General features: G+C 41.3%; 1 protein-coding gene across 4 annotated transcripts in view; it reads right to left on the bottom strand.

Annotated features, from left to right (window-relative positions):
• The window catches only part of LOC126298014 (carnitine O-palmitoyltransferase 2, mitochondrial), a 156186-nt gene that overhangs the window by 78078 nt on the left and 56475 nt on the right, over window positions 1–21633 (bottom strand). For all 4 annotated transcript variants that reach the window (XM_049989336.1, XM_049989334.1, XM_049989337.1 and 1 more), the window contains exons 7-8: window positions 3625–3895; window positions 384–580 (exon numbers count right to left, since the gene is read on the bottom strand). In XM_049989336.1, the coding sequence (XP_049845293.1) occupies window positions 384–580; window positions 3625–3895 (468 nt within the window). The remainder of the gene's footprint in view (window positions 1–383; window positions 581–3624; window positions 3896–21633) is intronic.

Raw genomic sequence — 21633 nt, 5'->3', positions numbered from 1 at the left:
TACAAAACCACAGGACAACAATAACCCAGGGAAGCATAGCCAGGATGCAGCCAGAGACATGCAAGCCACAACAACAAATATCAGCACAACTAAGCTGGCATGGCTTGGCCATCTGCAGACAGGCCGGGCTGGGCTGCTCATCAGTTAGTTGTACTGAGTAAGGGGAAGGGTGGGGGATAACAAGGCACCAGTAGCGGCTGGTCACACAACTCTGAGTCAATGATGAATGGTGAGCACAGCACTGCATTGAACCAAGCTGAAGACAAGCAAATGTCTCTTCCTCAAAGCAAACTGGGTATCATGTCTTTTCCATGGTTTTTAGGCAAAATGCAAAAATTCTGCAATTTTCCTGAACACTGGACACCAGAAAATACAATATGTACCTAACATTTTCACCATTTTCTCTGGTTCACAGTTGGACACTGTAGTATCAGGATGAATCCTCGGTTTTGTACTACTGTCCTTGAATACATCGGTTAAGTAACGAAGCACTGCAACACCGTCTCCCCAAGAGTGTTCAAAGTTTATTGCTGCTACTCCATCTTTGGAAAAAAGAAGGGAGAATGATTTGTCAAACCATCTGAAATAAATCAAACAATTTGGCGGATCAACACATTTTACAGATATCAAACAAGAAAAATAGAATTTTTATTCAGTGATCAGTAATCAATACATTTATCCTTACTCACATGATTAGTTCAAAGCGTAAAGTTAGTAAGAACAGCCCAAAATATTTTAGTAAAAGCAAACATTCAGCTGTGGATAGTAGCACTAACAAAAAGATGTAACTCTTGTCCTGGTGCCACCAGACAGTACCATGGACATCGAGTAGCTGGTGAAGCATTAGTATCAACTGCTGTGGCCCAATTACTCAGATGGCACTGATCCTCAATCCTGTGCTTGGATGGGATCATGCCAGACTCCAACATAAAACACACATTTTACTCAATGATCCAACCAGCCATCAAAATATATTCGCTGATTTGTGAATTCTTTCAGAATCAACTGTACTGGGTAAAGCTATACTGACCATTGGGGACATGAAAACTTGTGCCACACTAGGACTCAAACCCAGATTTCCCACTTATCGCGAGAGGTCGCCTTACCACTTCGGCTAGACAAGCACGCTCCCTAGACTGACCAAACTTCCACATGTCACACTGTCTACGTCCTTATGTCACAGTCTAATCTGTTCATCTCTTAGTACTTGTAACTTTACTTGTATTCCCACACCAGGATGAATTAAACTATTATGAATTGAGGATATTGTTTTCATTATCATCGTATGCCCTGCCTGAAGTTTGTAATACATATTTTACTTGACAATCCCATACCCATAAATATATTTTTCAAAATATATTCACTGAACTGTAGATTATTTTAGCATCAGCTGTACTGGATAATTCACTAAATATATTTCAATGGCTGTAGGATCGTCACGTAAAATATGTATTACAAGCCTCAGGCAGGGCATAAAATGACAATAACAACAATAGCCTTGCTTCCTCATAGTTTTATTCTTCCTGGTGCAGGAATACAAGTGAAGTTGTGAACACTAAGGCATAAACAGATTAGTCTATGACATAAGGATATAGACAGCATGTCACTGGAAGGTTGGGTCAGTCTGGGGAGGGTGTTTGGATAGTATAAGTGGTAAGGTGAGCCCACACAATAAGCGGTAAATCTGGGTTTGAGGCATGATCTGCCACAAATTTTCACACGTCACCAATGAGTAGTATATAGATTTACCCAATACAGCTGGTGCTAAGTGAATTTGCAATTCAGTGAATACATTTTGAAAATACCTACATACTAGCGCACATAGAGCTGGTCCAACACTCTTCTCTGTGTGATAAGAGACGAGAAAAATGTTATTGCACTGGCTACGGTGCTATTCTGGTGGACTCTGATACAGCTTGGACTGGGCTTCCCTTGGGAATACGAGCATAAGATACCTAGGATTGTTGCTTGGTAATATGCTGTATATTTATGTTCGTCTCTGCGATTAGATCACCCTTTTACAAAAGTTGGGATGACTTGGGATCTGTGATGCATACAAATCAGACTTCAAACAATTTTGGAATTAGGCTACAACATGGGTTTTTCAACTCCGAAGGAACTACAACTACTAATGCAAACAGCACAGGCTTATCAGGAGCCAACTACAGCTATATTACAGGCAGTGTTAGCAAATATAGCAGGAATGACTACCTCTCCATCCATGTTCATGGCCATTCTTCCATTTACTGAGAAACATGAATAGTGAGAAACTCACTGCCAACAACTCCATTAATATTTTGGCTATCAAATTTCCAACTTGGAAGGACAAAAGGCTAAGTTATTGTCACTAAACTCCAAACTTTAGCATCTAATACAAAAATTACAATCATTAACATAGCTGGTGAAACTCAAGTTGTGTGGTATGTTTCCTCTTTTTCAACGAAGGAATACTTTTGGGATAAGGATAGCACTCAGTGAAAGGCAGAAGCCTTGAGACATTGACAAGCACACATATTTACATGGTGCCAATTGCATGAAATGTTCCAGGTGAGCTAGGCTGGGATGGGTGTCGCATCTGGTGGGATGGGTATAGGGAGAGAGGTGTTGAGGAATGAGTGGCTAAAAGTCCAGTGGGAGGCAGCCAGTCTGCCAGCAAGTAATGATGGAAGAAGCAGTGACAGGAGCATGGGCTCAGCATGTAACGCACAGTTGTCAGAGCCCATGGGGAATGGTGCATGCTAAAGGTGATTTTGGGACATGAATTTGTGAGGGGGTCACAGGATGCAGGAAGGGAAAACCATTATTTGGAGTGTGTGGTGACAAAGAGCTACTGGAGATTGAGGTCAGGACGATTAGGGGTGTATAGGAAGTCTTGTAAGGACAATTCCCATCTGTGTAGTTCGGAGAAGCAGGTGGTGGAGGGAAGAATCCAGATGGCCTGGGTTGTAAAGCATGCGTTGAGATGGAGCTTGTTATGTTCAGCTCTATGTTGTGCCACTGGCTGGTCAACTTTGTTCTTGGCAATGGTTTGGTGGTGGCCATTCATTCTCATGGATATCTGGTTGGAGATCATACTGACATAAAAAGCTGACAGAATTTGCTGCAGAGTTTGCATTTGATGTCGGTGCTTGCACAGGGTGCCCAGCCTCTGATAGGGCAAGAAATCTGATGTGTCCTTTTGAAAGGGAATGTTATGTTAGCTGCATTAATAAATGTAGGAAAACCCTGTAAAACCAACATCTGGATGGTTGGTGGGAAACTGAACACTGACCATTCCGAATCAGTGAATCAGTGTCCAATGCCTTGGGCACTGCATCGCCAGGTTCATTTGTGTCCCTATCCCGTTTTCTCTTTACACAAGGTCCAGGATGACTACATTGCCTAATCCTCAAATAACCAATTACGTAGCATCTTTCCTCATTTTCAGAATGGAGAGAGAACTAAGTCCTAAGAGTTATGCTTTTGCGTGTCTTTTTTTGTTTATTAGACTGTTACAATTTGGTAATAAGATGTGTCTGTAGATTCATTTTGGGGTTTCTTTTCTTTAGATAAAAAAAATATTGGTCTGAAGTGTCACATATAATGGAAATATAGATGTCTAACAGCTATATAAATAATTCTCACCTGTTCCTACCATCACCATGTAGAAGACACTGCATCATGTATTTTTTGTCATCAGCAACACTAACATCATCCAACACCAAATTAAAAATACTGGAATCTATTAATTTTAAGACATCTGCATTCCCTATAGCTTCCAGATGTTTTCTTGCTTTGGCCCAAACATCTCTGTTTTCTGTTGTGAGAATCCCAACAGGATATGAAGAAGCTGGAGCCTGATGCTCAGCTATATATTTTACACATGTAAATATATCTGATGGGTTTAGTATGTTCCCTATTAAGAAAACAGAAACAAAATACATAAACAATTTAGAACAAATATTTTATTACAGCTGAATACTTTAACATATAAAATATGTTATTTCAACTGTCAATTAGTATAAACTGTTCATGAAAACAATAATAAGTTATGTGATCACCTCTGTCATTTATCTACATTTGTTTGCTTGTTTTTTGACAAACTGCCTATATTTTCTTACTGAGGAATCATATCTGACTTAGAGCATTGATCATCTGGACATAGGTTTCACAGTTGTTTTATTAACAAACAAGCTCTTAATTTTGATTAAATTAGAAGAATTCAGGCACTACGAAAATATCATTATCTTGATTTCACTAAAAACTCTTCCATCACTTATAAATAAAAACCAATGTGCAAAAACACCTTCAGAAAATTCGTCAATTACTTGCAGCTTTTCTCTAGTTAAAATAAACACTCTTCTTCATTCCATTTCTGTGATGAATATTCTGCAGTAGTTACAATTAAAAGCAACAGCCACCAAATAAGACACATTTTCAAATAAATATTCCTGGAGAATATTTACAGGTGTCCACAAGTAAAAAAAAAATTACACATACATCAAGAATTGGGTAAAAAACAAAGAAATGCATGCAAAATTCTAGTTATATAGTCACCACAATGATGCTGGATAAAACTGCCACAAGCAAACCAGGAGTCAAATTCTATATGATGGACAACTGGTTATTTAAGAACAGAATAGTAAAGAAGTCACTAGTATTATAGTTTGTAGCGGTTTCTGTACAACATTATTTTTTAGCTGAGAGTATATTACAACTTTGACTTTTTTTACACTGTGGTGTTACTATTATATTTACTCGAGTCTAATCCTCACTTGAATCAAAGTCGCACCTGAAAAATGAAACTCGAAATCAAGGAGGAGGAGGAAAAGAAAAAGGAAAAAAAGAGGAAAATAAAAAAAAAAGGAAAAAAGAAAGAAAGAAATTCCCGAATCTAAGCCGCTCCTGAAATTTGAGACTCAAAATTCAAGGTGAGAGAAAAGTTTTAGACCGACATTCCAAATCGAAATGAAGTTGGTCCGTTGTAACATGAAACACAATTGAGGTCGAATGGATGAAGATAAAGCTACAGTAGTTTGGTTCGAGTCATAAGCTTAACAGTTAAGCTTTACCAAGAAGCCATTGCTATGTGTCAGGCGCTCTGTCCCTATTTATATGTGTACCCTTCCTTTTTCACATGCTTCGTCTGGTTTGAATCGATTGCTTATTTTGCTTTGATCTGATAAGTGCCGTTCTCTTTGTTATAGGTGTTTACGTCTTTCTAAGCTGAAAATGCATTATTGTACTGTGTCATGCATTCTTTGTCGCATTCTGATAGTGAGTGTTTACGGCTCACAGAGAGAGAGAGAAATAGAGAGAGAGAGAGAGAGAGAGAGAGAGAGAGAGAGAGAGAGAGAGAGAGAGAGAGAGAGAGAGAGAGAGAGAGAGGGGGGGGGGGGGGAATTGTCTCATTAGCGAAACAATGGCAAGAGACTGCTATTTGTTGTTACTTACACTGCTGCTTTCTTTGATCATGATCAACAAGAACCAAATAATAGACTGCATATGATAGAAGATGTTCTGAACGAGAGGTTAGCTAAACTTTTTCTCGGTTTGAAAATTTGCAAACGGCTCTTTAGCACATTACATTCTGCACAGAAATTAGAGTCATCTTAGATTTAAAAATCTAGTCAGTTGCCGTGCTTTATTTCTGACTGTATCACTATTCATCATAAGAATAATACGAATATAAACATGACATGATATGTATATTGTTCTGCGTTTGCTGTTGTCTCACTCTAGTTTCATAGTTTATTAGGCAGACAGGATTTAAATGAGATAGCAGCAAACACTAAAGAATACATGGCATAATGTTTTCATTCTTCTACCTTTTCTTTTAATTTATTTATACTGATGCAGTGGTTTTGGCACCAGTATTTATCTTTCTGCCTGCAAAGCATGCCTGTGTAGCGCTACATATATTCAACAGCAGAAGTTAGTTGTGGCAGCACCTACCAACATTTTTCAGAACTTCCGCTTACTTTGCACTCGATTCTAAGCCGCAGGCGGTTTTTTGGATTACAAAAACCAGAAAAAAAGTGAGGCTTAGATTTGAGTAAATACGGTAAACAAACAGAAATTTAAGCAGTGCAGTAGCAATTAAATTAAGATATACAGTCCTACAAAACTACAACACACACACAAATTATGAAAAATCATAAAAATTACAAAAGTCAAATGTAAACACGATATAGCTCAGAGGAACAATACTGAAACTCAGTATTTGAATAAATGAGACATGGACAGACTTAATACAATTAATTGGTAGCATGGTGTTATAAATTTTGTGCTATTTGTACTGATTAATATAAACCATTCTTTAAGCTTAACAAAAATAATAGCATTTTATGCAGCTGGAACTGCTGTATACAAATTGAACAAAAATTTGCTCACTCTGATGCTATTGTGTGACTCCTTGCATATGAACAGCACAAAAATTTCTGACAAAATTTCAGCCCATGCATATTTTTGGCAGAAAATTGATGTCAAAAAAGACAGTTTGGCAACACTGTAATCAAGTACCTTCATTCAGTGCTCTGAATGTGTGCTGCCCAGTTAGTGCACTGTACATAGTTTTGTATTAGAATACTGTAGTTCAAGATTTTAGGCGTCTTAATCATTATTCTTCAATTACATAAGGCCTTATAAAAACTACATGCAATTACTTAAACAGACACAGAAATGAGAGTACAATCATTTTGTTGACATAATACATGTAAGGTTAACAGAGCATAGGTTGAAAAGCATACATCAGTACATGACAACATCTACATCAGTACATGACAACATCTACATCACTACTTCGCAGTTCACACTTAAGTACTTCACAGATGGTTCATAGAACCGCTTTCACACTATTTCTTGACTATTTCAGTCTCCAATAGCACATGGGAGAGACAAAAACCTAAATCTTTCTGTGTGAGCTCTGCCTTCTCCTATTTTATAATGATAGTCATTTCTCCCTACATAGGTGGGAATCATCCAAACATTTTGCATTCAGAAGAGAAAGTTGGTGACTGAAATTTCATGAAAACATCTTGCCTCAAAGAAAAATGTCTTTGTTTTAATTATTGTCACCCCCAACTTTCTTACCATATCTGTTACAGCCTCTCCACAATTCATTGATAATATTAGGTTGGTGCATAAATTCGTAGCATTTTCTGTAAGTTTAATAAACACAACAGATACACATTGATTGATTGATTGACTGGAGACAGGTTACGAGTCCAAATGGTGAGGTCATTAGTTCCACGTTTCTGAAGTTAGTCCCAGAAGAAAGACAGTCCACTATAAGTGGATGGAACAAGACAAGGGAGTCAAATTATAAAATAATAAATATTAAACACACACAGTAACAGGCATAAAAAGGATGGACCAAATCCAAAAACTGGAAGCAGTCATGTGGTAACAGACTGAGAAGACTGCGAGAGAAGGCCCAACCACAACCAACATGCCCCTGCTCCTCCAAGACTAAAGTACAACCTTATACCTGGAAATAAAAACCACTTTCATGGAGGAAACTGAGGACCAGTTCAATTGTCTGTGAATCATCTGTTAATATTAAATTTAAGGACTTGGGAAGACGATACTTAGCATGAAGGGCCGAATGAACGGGACATTAAATCAATATGTTTTATACCATCAGTCTGGCTCCACAACCACATTGATGTCATTCCATTTTTGGGAAATGAGAGATTTGCATATCCTCAGTTGAGATCATGAGAGGAAACAGGGGTGGGGGTGGGGTGTTAAGTATCTACTTCTCTAGTCAAACGATCAACCAGTTCATTTCCTGGGATGCCCACATGACTTGGGACCCAGAGACAGTAAACGGAACAAGCGGCACGGCCAAGGGCAGAGAGAAGGTCATGGATAGCAGAGAACAAAGGGTGATAAGAATAGCATCGGTCTATAGCCTGCAGGCTGCTAACATTCAGTGTGAACAAATTAAAACACCCTGGTGGGAGGCGTGAGAAACAAAAAGGAGGGCTCTGAATGGCTAGAAGCTCCGCTGTGAACACACTACCGGATACCGGCAATAAACTATGTTCTAAGCCAGCAAGAGAAGTGAAAGTGTATCCCACCTTATCGACTGTCTTAGAACCATCAGTGTAAAAGATGGTGGCACCCTGGAACTCCGCAACGATGGCACATACAAGACGTTGGAAAACCATAGGAGCAACAGAGATTTTAGGACCCTGGAACAGATTGGTCCTAATCAGTGGTCTAGGTACCATCCAAGTGGGGCGGGGAGGGGGGAGCAGTTTATGGGAAGGAAGACACAGAGTGCATTCCAGTGAGTGGAGACGGAGATCCCAACAGGGGGAAGTGAGATGCATGCCAACCGGTAATACCACCCTTGGGCGGGTATCCGGAGGGAGACATCCCTCATTGGCAGATAGCACAGGGTACATGGGATGGTCAGGGAACTGGCAAATGGCGACTGCGTAAGAAACCAGGAGTTGGCTCCATCTATGTGTAGAGGGGGAATCCCCATTTCTGTGAGGAGACTATCAACAAGACTAGTGCAAAAGGCACCAATAGCCAGATGCACCCCACAATGGTGAACAGGGTCAAGCAGTTGCTGAGCCATAAACATGATATCATAATATAGTCTGGACAAGACCATAGCACAGTAAATATGGAGAAGAGTGAAAGGGTCTGCAGCCAAAGATGTGTGGACCAAGAGGGGAAGAGCATTAAGCTTCTGCACACATGTAATCTTTAGGTGGCGAATGTGGGGCAGCATGTCAGCGTGTTATAAAAAATAAAGCCCAAGAAACAGGACTGCGCTACAACATCGAGGAGCTGGTCGCCTAAATAATGTGCTGGGTCAGGGTGTACTGTGGATCAACAACAAAAACGCATAACCTGCGTTTTGGAGGGAGAAACCTGGAAGCCATGGGAGGTGGCACACGCAGAGGCCTGACGGATGATGCCTCCGAGTTGGCACTCGGCAGAGGATACCAAGTGGGAGCTGCACCAGATGCAAAAATCATCGACGTAGAATGACAGGGTAACCAGAGGCCCAACAGAGGATAAGTCCATTGATGGCAATGAGGGTGAGTGTGAGATTTAGCACAGAGCCCTGAGGGATCTCATTCTCCCCCAATGCGGTTGAAGACCCTGAGGAGATGTTACGTCTGGGGAACATAAAAGTGTTAAATCATCTGGTTGTGAATGGAATCAGAGTTCGGGGTCGTGTCTCATGAAGAGCTAAGAGCAGGCAGCAATTCCCATTCAGTGAAGGGTTCATTATAGCACTCAGCATGGTGTGGGATGAAACAAAAGAGAGCTCTGTTCAACTCTGCATTTGCAGTGGAGAAGGGTAGTCGGGTAGGAAGAGGATGACAATGGCACTGCAAAGTGTGTCACGAGGTGTTCTGCAAGGACCAATGGACCAGTGCACCAGTGTCCACAGCACCTTGGAGGTTAAAACCCAGGACATTTGACTGTTGCTGGCAGCCCAGAAGGCTACAGAGCTTGGACCAAACCTGCGATGAAGAGGCATATGTCCCCAGGGAGGAAACAATCCCCCCAGCATTTCTTTATACTCCGCTCAATAAGGTAACGAGCCTTGGCACAGTGAGTGTCATCGTAACTGCCTTGTGCTTCACATCTCCTGTGCAGCAAGCTACATAAATTTAAGTATTAACTGTGTTTTTCTTACTTGTCACTTCTTTTTCCGTGTGTTTTTGCTTTTAGGAAGCTTTAATTTTCGAGTACTAGTAATAGTGTTCCACAGATTTCGCGTTTGTTTTGAATACAGTCCAGAGACAGTCAGTGCTTATTTTCATTATTTCCAACAAGAAGTGTCCAGTAATCACAGTTTAGACAGCTATCAGTCACCTTTTAATGAATTAGCAATCTACTTAAAAGTTGATTACTTAATACTCTACAGTAAATTGTTAATTTCTTGGGAGGGATAGGATGTGTGACTGCTGTGTCCAGACGCAGGAGGAGCTGGCCACTGTTCGCGAACAGTGGAACGTGCTGATGGCAGCGGTCAGGGGAGCACTTCTTCAGCCGGGGAGGGGGAGTGTCTCCTGGATGGGAGGTCTTGGGGAGGGGCAGGTGGGAAGGGGAACAGGGTTGGAGTAAGGAAGAGGTAGGAGGAGGAAATGAATGGCCAGATTTTTGCAGCTTGATACTCTTCATGCACCAAGCATCTGCCCTGATACCACCCATTCCGACCAGGGGCTTTCCCCATGGGCACCACCCAGCCACAGTAAGGGTCATCTGGCATGTCAGCTGTTGCTGGGAATTCCGATGCTCCAAGAAGATAAGCAACCACTCCTTGGCGTACGTGGGGAGGTAACAGCTCAGTGATCCCTGTGTTGTCAGGGGGCTCAGCCACGTGGGTACAAAACAGCCCCACCACATAGACTGGGCTACACATGCTGGTGACCTAGTACAGTGGAAGGGAGAGTAGAAGGAAGGAGGGAGAGGAATCGACATCATATATGCTAGGGAGGGAGTTCTTCCCCAATTGTTCACACTAAAATCAGGAAATTTTGAAGTGGGGGTCAAACGTCAAGTGAGGACCTAAACACCAAACAAGGATGAAACAACAGGCAAAATGAACAAAATTGCAATAAATACAGGAAACCAGGTGGATAGCCAGGTCAACATAAATCAGAATGCTGAGAGAGGGAAAGGAGGGGGCAATGGGGAAGGAGCTAAGAGAGAGAGGGAGGGCATGGTGAAGGAAATGCATCCAAGGCAGGAAGCATTCACTGCAATAGCTCGGGCCCCCACAGGGCAGGAAGCATTCACTGCAATAGCTCAGGCCCCCATGTGCACCATGCACGAACTCACTAAAGAACTATGAGCCACCTGGGGAGGGGGGAAACAGATACATATTAACAGAGACTTTAATCATCAATAATATATTCTTCTTCACTATTTACAACACTCTGCCTGTGGTGCGGTAACTTTTAGATTCTGCAAATGTAGAAATTACGTGGTTTTGAGGCAAGGAACTCATTGAGCCACGTTTGAAGTGCATTTTCATCCATAAATGAAGTTCCTTGAAGAATGTATGACAGAAAGCAGAAAAGGTGAAAATCAGAGAGCACAAAATAAAGTGAATAAGGTGGGTGAGGAATGACTTCACCAACTCTTATATAGTGTTTTTTGTCAGTCTCGCAGAATGTGGGCGGCGGTTATTATGGTGTAGCATCACTTCATGCAGTCTTCCTGTCATTGTTCTATGACTTCGTCTGCAAGATGTCTCCGCTGCTGACAATAAACATCAGCAATGATGGTTACATGTTGGGGAAGCAATTCGCAGTACACTACACCCTAGCCATTTCATTTCACCAGATGCATAACATTATCTTTTGTAGATGCCCACAGGTCTTTGTACAGAAAGTTGCTCCTTTGGGGGTTCAACCATTCCTCTCTTTTCCTTATATCAGCATTAAGACACCATCTCTCATCACAGTAATGATACAGGATTGGAATGGTTGATGATGTTCATGAGCCAAATGATGACAAGCAGGAAGAGATGCACATATAGCAACCTGTTGATTTTCTGATTTTGGCTTAGTGCATATGGTACCCATACACCTGATTTTTGAACCTTCCCCATTGAATGCAAATGTCACGATGGTGGAACGGTTTTGTTCATCACATTTGCCAGTTTTTGAGCACAACTACACTCCTGGAAATTGAAATAAGAACACCGTGAATTCATTGTCCCAGGAAGGGGATACTTTATTGACACATTCCTGGGGTCAGATACATCACATGATCACACTGACAGAGCCACAGGCACATAGACACAGGCAACAGAGCATGCACAATGTTGGCACTAGTACAGTGTATATCCACCTTTCGCAGCAATGCAGGCTGCTATTCTCCCATGGAGACGATCGTAGAGATGCTGGATGTAGTCCTGTGGAACAGCTTGCCATGCCATTTCCACCTGGCGCCTCAGTTGGACCAGCGTTCGTGCTGGACGTGCAGACCGCGTGAGACGACGCTTCATCCAGTCCCAAACATGCTCAATGGGGGACAAATCCGGAGATCTTGCTGGCCAGGGTAGTTGACTTACACCTTCTAGAGCACGTTGGGTGGCACAGGATACATGCCGACGTGCATTGTCCTGTTGGAACAGCAAGTTCCCTTGCCGGTCTAGGAATGGTAGAACGATGGGTTCGATGACGGTTTGGATGTACCGTGCACTATTCAGTGTCCCCTCGACGATCACCAGAGGTGTACGGCCATTGTAGGAGATCGCTCCCCACACCATGATGCCGGGAGTTGGCCCTGTGTGCCTCGGTCGTATGCAGTCCTTATTGTGGCGCTCACCTGCACGGCGCCAAACACGCATACGACCATCATTGGCACCAAGGCAGAAGCGACTCTCATCACTGAAGAGGACACGTCTCCATTCGTCCCTCCATTCACACCTGTCGCGACACCACTGGAGGCGGGCTGCACGATGTTGGGGCGTGAGCGGAAGACGGCCTAACGGTGTGCGGGACCATAGCCCAGCCTCATGGAGACAGTTGCGAATGGTTCTCGCCAATACCCCAGGAGCAACAGTGTCCCTAATTTGCTGGGAAGTGGCGGTGCGGTCCCCTACGGCACTGCGTAGGATCCTACGGTCTTGGCGTGCATCCGTGCGTCGCTGCGGTCCGGTCCCAGGTTGACGGGCACGTGCACCTTCCGCCGACTACTGGCGACAACATCGATGTACTGTGGAGACCTCACGCCCCACGTGTTGAGCAATTCGGCGGTACATCCACCCGGCCTCCCGCATGCCCACTATACGCCCTCGCTCAAAGTCCGTCAACTGCACATACGGTTCACGTCCACGCTGTCGCGGCATACTACCAGTGTTAAAGACTGCGATGGAGCTCCGTATGCCACGGCAAACTGGCTGACACTGACGGCAGCGGTGCACAAATGCTGCGCAGCTAGCGCCATTCGATGGCCAACACCGCGGTTCCTGGTGTGTCCGCTGTGCAGTGCGTGTGATCATTGCTTGTACAGCGGGTGGGTCTGACACACCGGTGTCAATGTGTTCTTTTTTCCATTTCCAGGAGTGTATATGGATCATTTTGGATTAATGTGTTTAAATGATTTTTTCAAACTCTGAAGGTTTTCCTGAATTTGGAGAGTCACCAACATCAAAATTATCCTCCTTAAAATGAGAAAATCATTTCTTGCCATGCTCTGTCCATTGGCATTATCCCTATACATGGTGCAAATGTTTCTGACTGCATCTGCTGCTGTCACCCCTCTAGTAAACCCAAACAGAAGAATATGTTAGAAATGTTCAGATTTCTTCACTTGGCACTCCATTTTCTAGCGTCTACAGCTCCACTCACTATCACAAAATGACAATATGTAAACTCAAATAGCGACAGTGAAATACAAATAACAAATTACAATTGAGAAACAAACCCCTAGCAACTGGAATACAACATGCAAAACAAAAATGCTGCAAACTTATGCACCAACCTAACACAAAACAAGCTTCCCTTCTTTGATCATCATCATCATCATCATCATATCATATATCATATCATAATTTAAGACTGATTATGCCTTTCAGCGTTCAGTCTGGAGCACAGCCCCCTTATAAAATTCCTCCGTGATCCCCTATTCAGTGTTAACATTGGTGCCTCTTCTGATGTTAAACCTATTATTTCAAAATCATTCTTAACCGAATCCAGGTACCTTCTCCTTGGTCTGCCCCGACTCCTCCTACCCTCTACTGCTGAACCCATGAGTCTCTTGGGTAACCTTGCTTCTCCCATGTGTGTAACATGACCCCACCATCTAAGCCTGTTCGCCCTGACTGCTACATCTATAGAGATCATTCCCAGTTTTTCTTTGATTTCCTCATTGTGGATACCCTCCTGCCATTGTTCCCATCTACTAGTACCTGCAATCGTCCTAGCTACTTTCATATCCGTAACCTCAACCATGTTGATAATGTAACCTGAATCCACCCAGCTTTCGCTCCCATACAACAAAGTTGGTCGAAAGATTGGACGGTGCACAGATAACTTAGTCTTGGTACTGACTTCCTTCTTGCAGAAGAGAGTAGATTGTAGCTGAGCACTCACTGCATTAGCTTTGCTACACCTCGCTTCCAGTTCTTTCACTATGTTGCCATCCTGTGAAAATATGCATCGTAAGTACTTGAAACCGTCCACCTGTTCTAACTTTGTTCCTCCTATTTGGCACTCAATCTGTTTATATTTCTTTCCCACTGACATTACTTTCGTTTTGGAGATGCTAATCTTCATACCATAGTCCTTGCATTTCTGATCTAGCTCTGAAATATTACTTGGCAAACTTTCAATCGAATCTGCCATCACAACTAAGTCATCCGCATATGCAAGACTGCTTATTTTGTGTTCACATATCTTAATCTCACCCAGCCAGTCTATTGTTTTCAACATAAGATCCATAAATAATATGAACAACAGTGGAGACGGGTTGCAGCCTTGTCTTATTCCTGAAACTACTCTGAACCATGAACTCAACTTACTGTCAACTCCAACTGCGGCCTGACTATCTTCTTTGAACTTTTTCTTTTTTTATGTCTTCCACCAATCCAATTGGTAAGGCTCCACTTGGCAGCAATACCCCACAAGAAGTTGGACAAGCATCGTGCAGGCAGTCTCTTTCATAGATTCTTCAAGTTTTCTGTCAATAAAGCAGTCTTTGGTTTGCCTTCCTCACAGCATTTACTGTGTGTTGGTTCCAGTTTCAGTTGTTTGTATTACAATCCGTAGGTATTTAGTAGAACCAGCAACCTTAAATGTGTATGATTTATCATGTAACTGAAATTTAGCAGTATTTTTTTTAGTACTCCTCTGGAGGACCTCACAATTTTTACAGTTCACAGTCACTTGTTATGTCTCACTGTTTGCATCCCACAGATAGCTTATGTAAATAACTTTGTAATTCACACAGATCTTCTGACAAAATTACTGGATGGTAAATGACAGCATCATCTGCAAACAATCCAACAATTCTGCACAGATCATATCCTAAATCATTTATATAGATTAAGAATACCATACTGAACGAAAGTAATGGGTATATAGAAAAGCTGCAACACCACAAAATTTTAGCTAAATTCATCTGTAAAATATAGTGTGTTTCATATACTATTCAAGTGGTGTGTGCAGTGTCACATGTGAACCAATACCAGGAAGGCAGGCGCCGATTGCTGCATACACTTAAGCTATCTCCTCTAAATTTGCCAAGTGGGGTGCTGATATAGATTATTTCTTATGCAAGAGAAAAATGTGTCTGTGGCAGTATTACAAAATGTTACTTGTGATAGGATACTTCCCATTACCAATAACACATCATAATATTATCATAAATGCATTGGTGGTGTATGCTCTAGCTTTTCCTGCATGAAATAATCACAGATCTCTTTTTAGTCACCAGTTATCTGAAAAAAGGTTGCTGTATTATCAGAAATTATAATGCAGAGGCTCTAGATGTAACTGATAAGGATTTTTCTTCACTCCAATGACAAATGTTTTGCGAGTTTGAGTGCCCTGATAAATGCAGTCGTGCTTCATAAATTTAAAAAAAAATTAAAAAATAAAAAAATAATAAAAAAATCAGGATCAGTCTCTCCACTATGTAACACTGCAAAAGTCAGTTGCAGTATTGGTGACAAACAAAAGTATCTAAAATGTTCAGGTGATGCATACTATTACTTTATTATATTTGGATTTGGGTCTGTCCACAGCACTGTGAACAAATGCAGCTGATGTCCAAGTCTAAAATACTGAGTCACCCAACAATTTTCTCTACCTCTTTTCCAAGGCCACTGCTAATTTTCTAGTTAGGCTAAGATTGATACACTACTTGGCAAAGTCCAAAGAATGAGTATAAGTGTGTGCAGTGATCGCAGCTCATCTCTCCATCATTAGGTCCCTTTGGAAACAACGGAGAAGTTATTTAGTTTGACACATGGTGTGGGGTTTTAACTTTTAAGCCCTGACCCACCACAACCAACCCCACAGAAGCATCAAATAATTTATGCACACACCTCACATGTGTGCAGATAGAAATTTCTAAATTCTACTAGAGCAACCACCTTCTATTTTAAATTTCTTTGGATTTTTAGGCAAACACTGCTTAAATGAGCAACAGCCCCAAAATGGAATAGTCAGCTATATGCTTTCATGTATTTTTTTCCTACAAGGGTCAGAAATTTAAGAATGGCAAATAACAGACGAGATTTATTAGTCTCCTAATCACATACAAAATAGTATAAGTGACACCACTATTTGACATCACAATTGCATTAAATAATCAACCCATATTATATCTTATTGTAATTTTCAATATTTTATTGTTACACTGTACAATAGAACATACCATACTGGTAGTTATGGCAAAAACTAGCTATGGTTTTATGCTGGACCATTTTTATAGTTGGGTCTTGCTTTTCAGGTATGAACACACTTCTCACCCTAGCTCCAAGTTGATGTGAGACAGCAACACTGTGTTTTCTAGCAGGGGGATTGCATACAGGGTTTTTTTGTTAACATGGCTTGTTACTTGGTATTGTTCTTACAATTTGGTTTTACAGTTAAGGTTTCCCTCTTGTTACTTGATTGTAAGTAGAGATTTACTTACAAATATATATTTTGTATATCATTATTTCTTCTCTTAGTCATAAGAAGGTGAAAAGGGGTTCTTTTTTCTTTATACAAAATTCCTATCACTGTCTCAATACATGTGAAATTTTTTTTGTCTACACACTATTTTAGGAGTACAATGTGCTTATTCATGCAAGAATATCAGGTCCAGTTTATAAATTCTCTAATTCTCTGCCCACTCCCATAAACACCAGGAACGAAATGATAAAAAAAAAATATTTTTAATACTCATGCCGGAGAACCTAGGAATTTTTGTCACCCCTACAGAGCTGGTATCTGGTGCAGACTGCAACCTGGGAGCACCCCTGCCCTCCCTTACAACTCCAGGTCCATGACAGAAATAGCACAAATATTGTATGAGAAATACCAAAGTGAAAACTGAAGTTTTTAATTTTCTGTTTAAGAAATCCTTCATACAGGAGAATTGTACTAACACATTGTCTTTTGAGCATCACACTAAGTCCTGTATGGATTATGTAGTAATAAGCATCCCTGGCATTGGGAAAAAACAAACAGTTGAAACAAATAAATCTTCAGATCCGGATGGAATCCTAATTCAGTTTTACAAAGACTACTCTATGGTAGTGACCCCTTACCTAGCTTGCATTTATTGTGAGTCTATTACCCAGTGTCAAGTCCCAAGCGACTGGAGAAAAGCGCAAGTGATTCCCGTACATAAGACAGGTAAAAAATCAAACCCGCAAAACTGCAGTCCAGTATCCTTAACACTGGTTTGCTGCAGAGTTAGAATATACCAAATTTCCAAGAGGGCTAAAAGCGTATGTCCAAGAGTCAGAATAGCTTCAGGAAACATTACTCGTGCAGAACTCAGCTTGCCCTTTTATCACATGATATACTGCGAACTATGGATGAAGGGAAACAGGCGGATTCTAAACGCCTAGATTTCTGAAAAGCATTTGACATATTGCTCCAATGCAGACTGTTAAAGGTATACACGTATGGAATACCTTCCCTGTTATGCGAGTGGCCCAAAGACATCTTCTGTAACAGAAGCCAGTATATTGCCCTCAACAACAAACATTCAACAGAGACAAGCGTATCATGTGGAGTGCCCCAGGAAAGTGTGATAGGACCAATATTATTTTCTATATACATAAATGATCTGGCAGACAGGGTGGGCAGCAATCAGTGGTTGTTTGCTGATGATGCTGTGGTGTGTGGGAAAATGTCAGAGGTGAGTGACTGTAGGATAATACAAGATAACTTACACAAAATTTCTAGTTTGTGTGATTAATGATAGCTGGGTCTAAATATAGAAACATTTAATGCAGATTAGTAGCAAAAACAAACACTAAATATTCAGATACAGAAATAATAGCATCCTGCTTGATACAGTCGTATCATTTCATTATTAGGGTGTAACACTGAAATGCAATATGAAATGAAACAAGCATGTGAGGATTGTGGCGGGAAAAGCAAATGGTCGATTTCAGTTTATTGGGGGAATTTTGTAAAAGTGTGATTCATCTGTAAAGGAGACCACATTTAGGATGCTAGTGTGACCATTCTTGACAATTGCGAGGGACTTCGGGATCTACACCAGGTCACAATAAAGGTAAACATTGAAGGTATTCAGAGGCGGGCTGGTAGATTTGAACAGCATGTAATTATTACGGAGATGCTTGAGGAACTCCAATGGGAATCTCTGGAGGAAAGGCAACATTCTCCTTGAGGAACACTATTCAGAACATTTAGTGAACCAGCATTTGAAGCTGACTAAAGAACAATTCTACCACTGCCAACATATATTGTGCATAAGGACCATGAGGATAAGATGCGAGAAATTAGGGCTCATACAGAGGCATTTGTAATTCCTTGTAAACTGATTTCTGAACAAGAATTATTCCAAAGAAGGAGAGTACTGGATTAAGTGAATCTAAATATGAAGCTGATTTGACTTCTGAAATTTTCCCGGCGTATTTCTTCTTCTAATAATTTCCGGGTATGCAGCCGGATCGCGTCGACATTCTGCCACGATATTTCAGCCCAGAGACGTCCGGCCATCATCAGGTGAGTACACAACTACTGAAGAGCCCAGGTGTAGTCACAGTATTTATGCTGAATCTCGCGCACGCGAAATGTACTGGCATCCTACAGCGCATGCGTCAGGTGTTGACATGCGCGGCATAGCCGAGTTGTTCATGCTGCCCTCGGTGATGAAAATAAAAGATCATCTAGTCATTGAGTATCGAATGACATTGTCGATTCCGCTGTGATTGTATAATTTTAATAACAGGATTCCAATTTTTATCCAGCTGAAAGCCGTTGTCACAATTTATAAGATTATCGGCAAGATGTATTTCCACTGATTCCTTGATTACGGAATCCCAAAAACCGGAAACCGGAACTAAAATTTTTGTTCTATTGTATTCCATTGAATGTCCCAATGAAATACAGTGCTCTGCTACTGCCGATTTTGATGGTTGCCGCAGACAGGTGTACCTTTCATGTTCTATACATCGTTCATGGACAGTTCTTTTATTTTCACCACCGAGGCCAGTACGTAGAACTCTGCTATGCCACGCATGTCAACACCTGACGCATGCGCTGTAGGATGCCAGTACATTTTGCATGCGCAAGATTCGGCATAAATACCGCGATTGCACCTGGGCTCTTCAGTAGTTGTGTATTCACCTAATGATGGCCGGACGTCTCTGGGCCGAAATATCGTGGCAGAATGTCGACGGGATCTGGCTGCATACCCGGAAATTATTAGAAGATGAAGCTGATTGTCAACTGTGTTATTCTGACAATCAGAGAAGAGATTATCTGCGTGCTTTGACACTGGGAGATTCTGTGTGTAGGTCGAGATGGGTTCAGGTCAGCTCTTGTGACAAGAGCCCAGAGCTCTAGGCATTTTTGTTACAACTGAACAATAGTGATTTTACAGGGAATCTGATTTATCGGTAAAGGTTTATGATCAATTGTATATTATGTCTCTCATAAGTTTCAATTAGTTATTGAGAACTGAAACTTTCTTTCTGAGGGTATAAATTCCATGTGGCATGCTGTGCAGTCATAACCATGAACTTCAGTGTACTACCGTGATGATCTGCGAAGTATTTGAATGAGTATTCAAAACCATTTAACGGCATGTATTTTTCCAAACTGTTTATTAACTGATGAAAAGTGTGGTTCTTTCAGTAACACATCTGAGTAAAAATGACAGTACTGAACATATATTTTAATGGAAAGACTTACTTTTCATTTAGTAGATAGTCAGACAAGCTAGAAATAACCCAGTTCAACAGTAGGCTATAATATAGTCAAAATATCTATGCACCCTGTTGACACTCAATTGCAGCTAACATTTTACAGCTTTTCTTAGCTGAGGAACATTATATGTCACTTTAGACCAGGCTGTGTTTCTGCAGAAATCACTAAGGTTAAATATTTTGTATGTTAGTAGGAATGCAAAACATGAACTGCACCAATTGGATGTGTCCAAAAGTAATCTCGCAATTTAAAAAAGGCTGCCAAAGATGGAAATGTTATGCAAAAGCACGCCAGTGTTTGTAGGCAGTCACCCATCTACATGTGGATTGACACGTAGCCTTAGTGGCGAAAAGGAACAGTCATCTCACTCCAGCCAGATCGCTGCACATTTTGCAATCGCTTCCAGTACAGTTCTGTCTACCAGAACCATTTTGTGAAAATTAAATCTGGCTAGTTTGCATGCTCAGAAATCTGTTACATACATACCACTTCAATCACACTATCTTTGAGAAAGAGTTCATTGGTGCAGGGAGCGTGCTGGTTGGGGTCAGTCAGCAACAACAGTCCAGAGTGATATTCTCGGACTAATCTCAATTCACTGTGACCAGTGACTTTGGCCACCATTTAGTGTGGAGCGATAGGAGAACATATTACACACCACAGAATGTTCCTGAAGATCATTGGTATGGCCTGTGTGTTACGGAATGGCCAGGCACTATGCACAATGGCCAAGCACTGCTCCACATCTCTGCGCAAGGTACTTTTATAGCACAACGGTACTGCAGGAAGATTCTTCTGGATCATGTACGTCTGTTTAGGGGTGCAGTAGGGCCCGACTTTGTTTATGGATGACGATGCCCGCCCACACATGACCACTGAGGTGTTGGACACACTGGAAAATGAAAATATTTAACATGTGAAATAGCCTGCATACTACCTGGACCTAAAGCTTGTACAGCATGCCTGAGATGCTCTTGGCAGTGGTGTTCTCAATTAACACCCCCTCCCCGAACAGCACAAGAAATGAAAACTTGGCTTGAGAGAGGACTGGGAAAATATTTCCCAAGGACTCCTCAACAGTTCGGTAACCAGCACGAATAACAGGTAAAAACTGTCCATTAGTGCCCAAGGAGTACATATTCCTTACTGAGAGTCCAATACTGACCTTTATGCTGTGAATCTGACCTGTGTCGAGCATGGATGTTATTTATGTCTGTTATCATGCTTTCCCATCTGGTGGAATCAGTATCATTTTCATTACAAATATACTGCTCCACCTATGATATACATGTACTGTGTTTCGTGTCATCCACAATTGCCTGTGATTATTTCTGCCAACAATGTCGCTGTTCCTTAGCAATTCAAGCAGTGTATTAAACACAGTAGAATTAACAAGCTGTCCTACTGTGAGAAGTTAGGTGCCAAAAATTCAGCTTTTTTATGTTGTAGCTAATAGAATAAAAGGAAAACTAAGGATTTACATTTCGTCAATAAGGAGAACATTATATATGAAACACAAGCTCAGAATGGAGAAGGAAATTGCCCATGTCCTTTTCCTAGGAACTACCCCAGCATTTGCCTTAAGCGATTTGGGGAAACCACAGAAAACGTAAATCAGGATGGCTGGATGGAAATTTAAAATGCTGTCCTCTAAAATGTGCTAATAATATAGCCCAATAACTTTTAGTACAGTATGCCTTGCTCTGTAATAAACACTATATCAAACAACTGGGACAAGGAAACAAACTACTACAGAATAGGA

The sequence above is a fragment of the Schistocerca gregaria genome, chromosome X (genome assembly GCF_023897955.1).
Source record: "Schistocerca gregaria isolate iqSchGreg1 chromosome X, iqSchGreg1.2, whole genome shotgun sequence".
Classification (NCBI taxonomy): domain Eukaryota; kingdom Metazoa; phylum Arthropoda; class Insecta; order Orthoptera; family Acrididae; genus Schistocerca; species Schistocerca gregaria.
The sequence above is the reverse complement of the archived record's forward strand: the minus strand, read 5'-3'. Positions and strand labels throughout refer to the sequence as shown.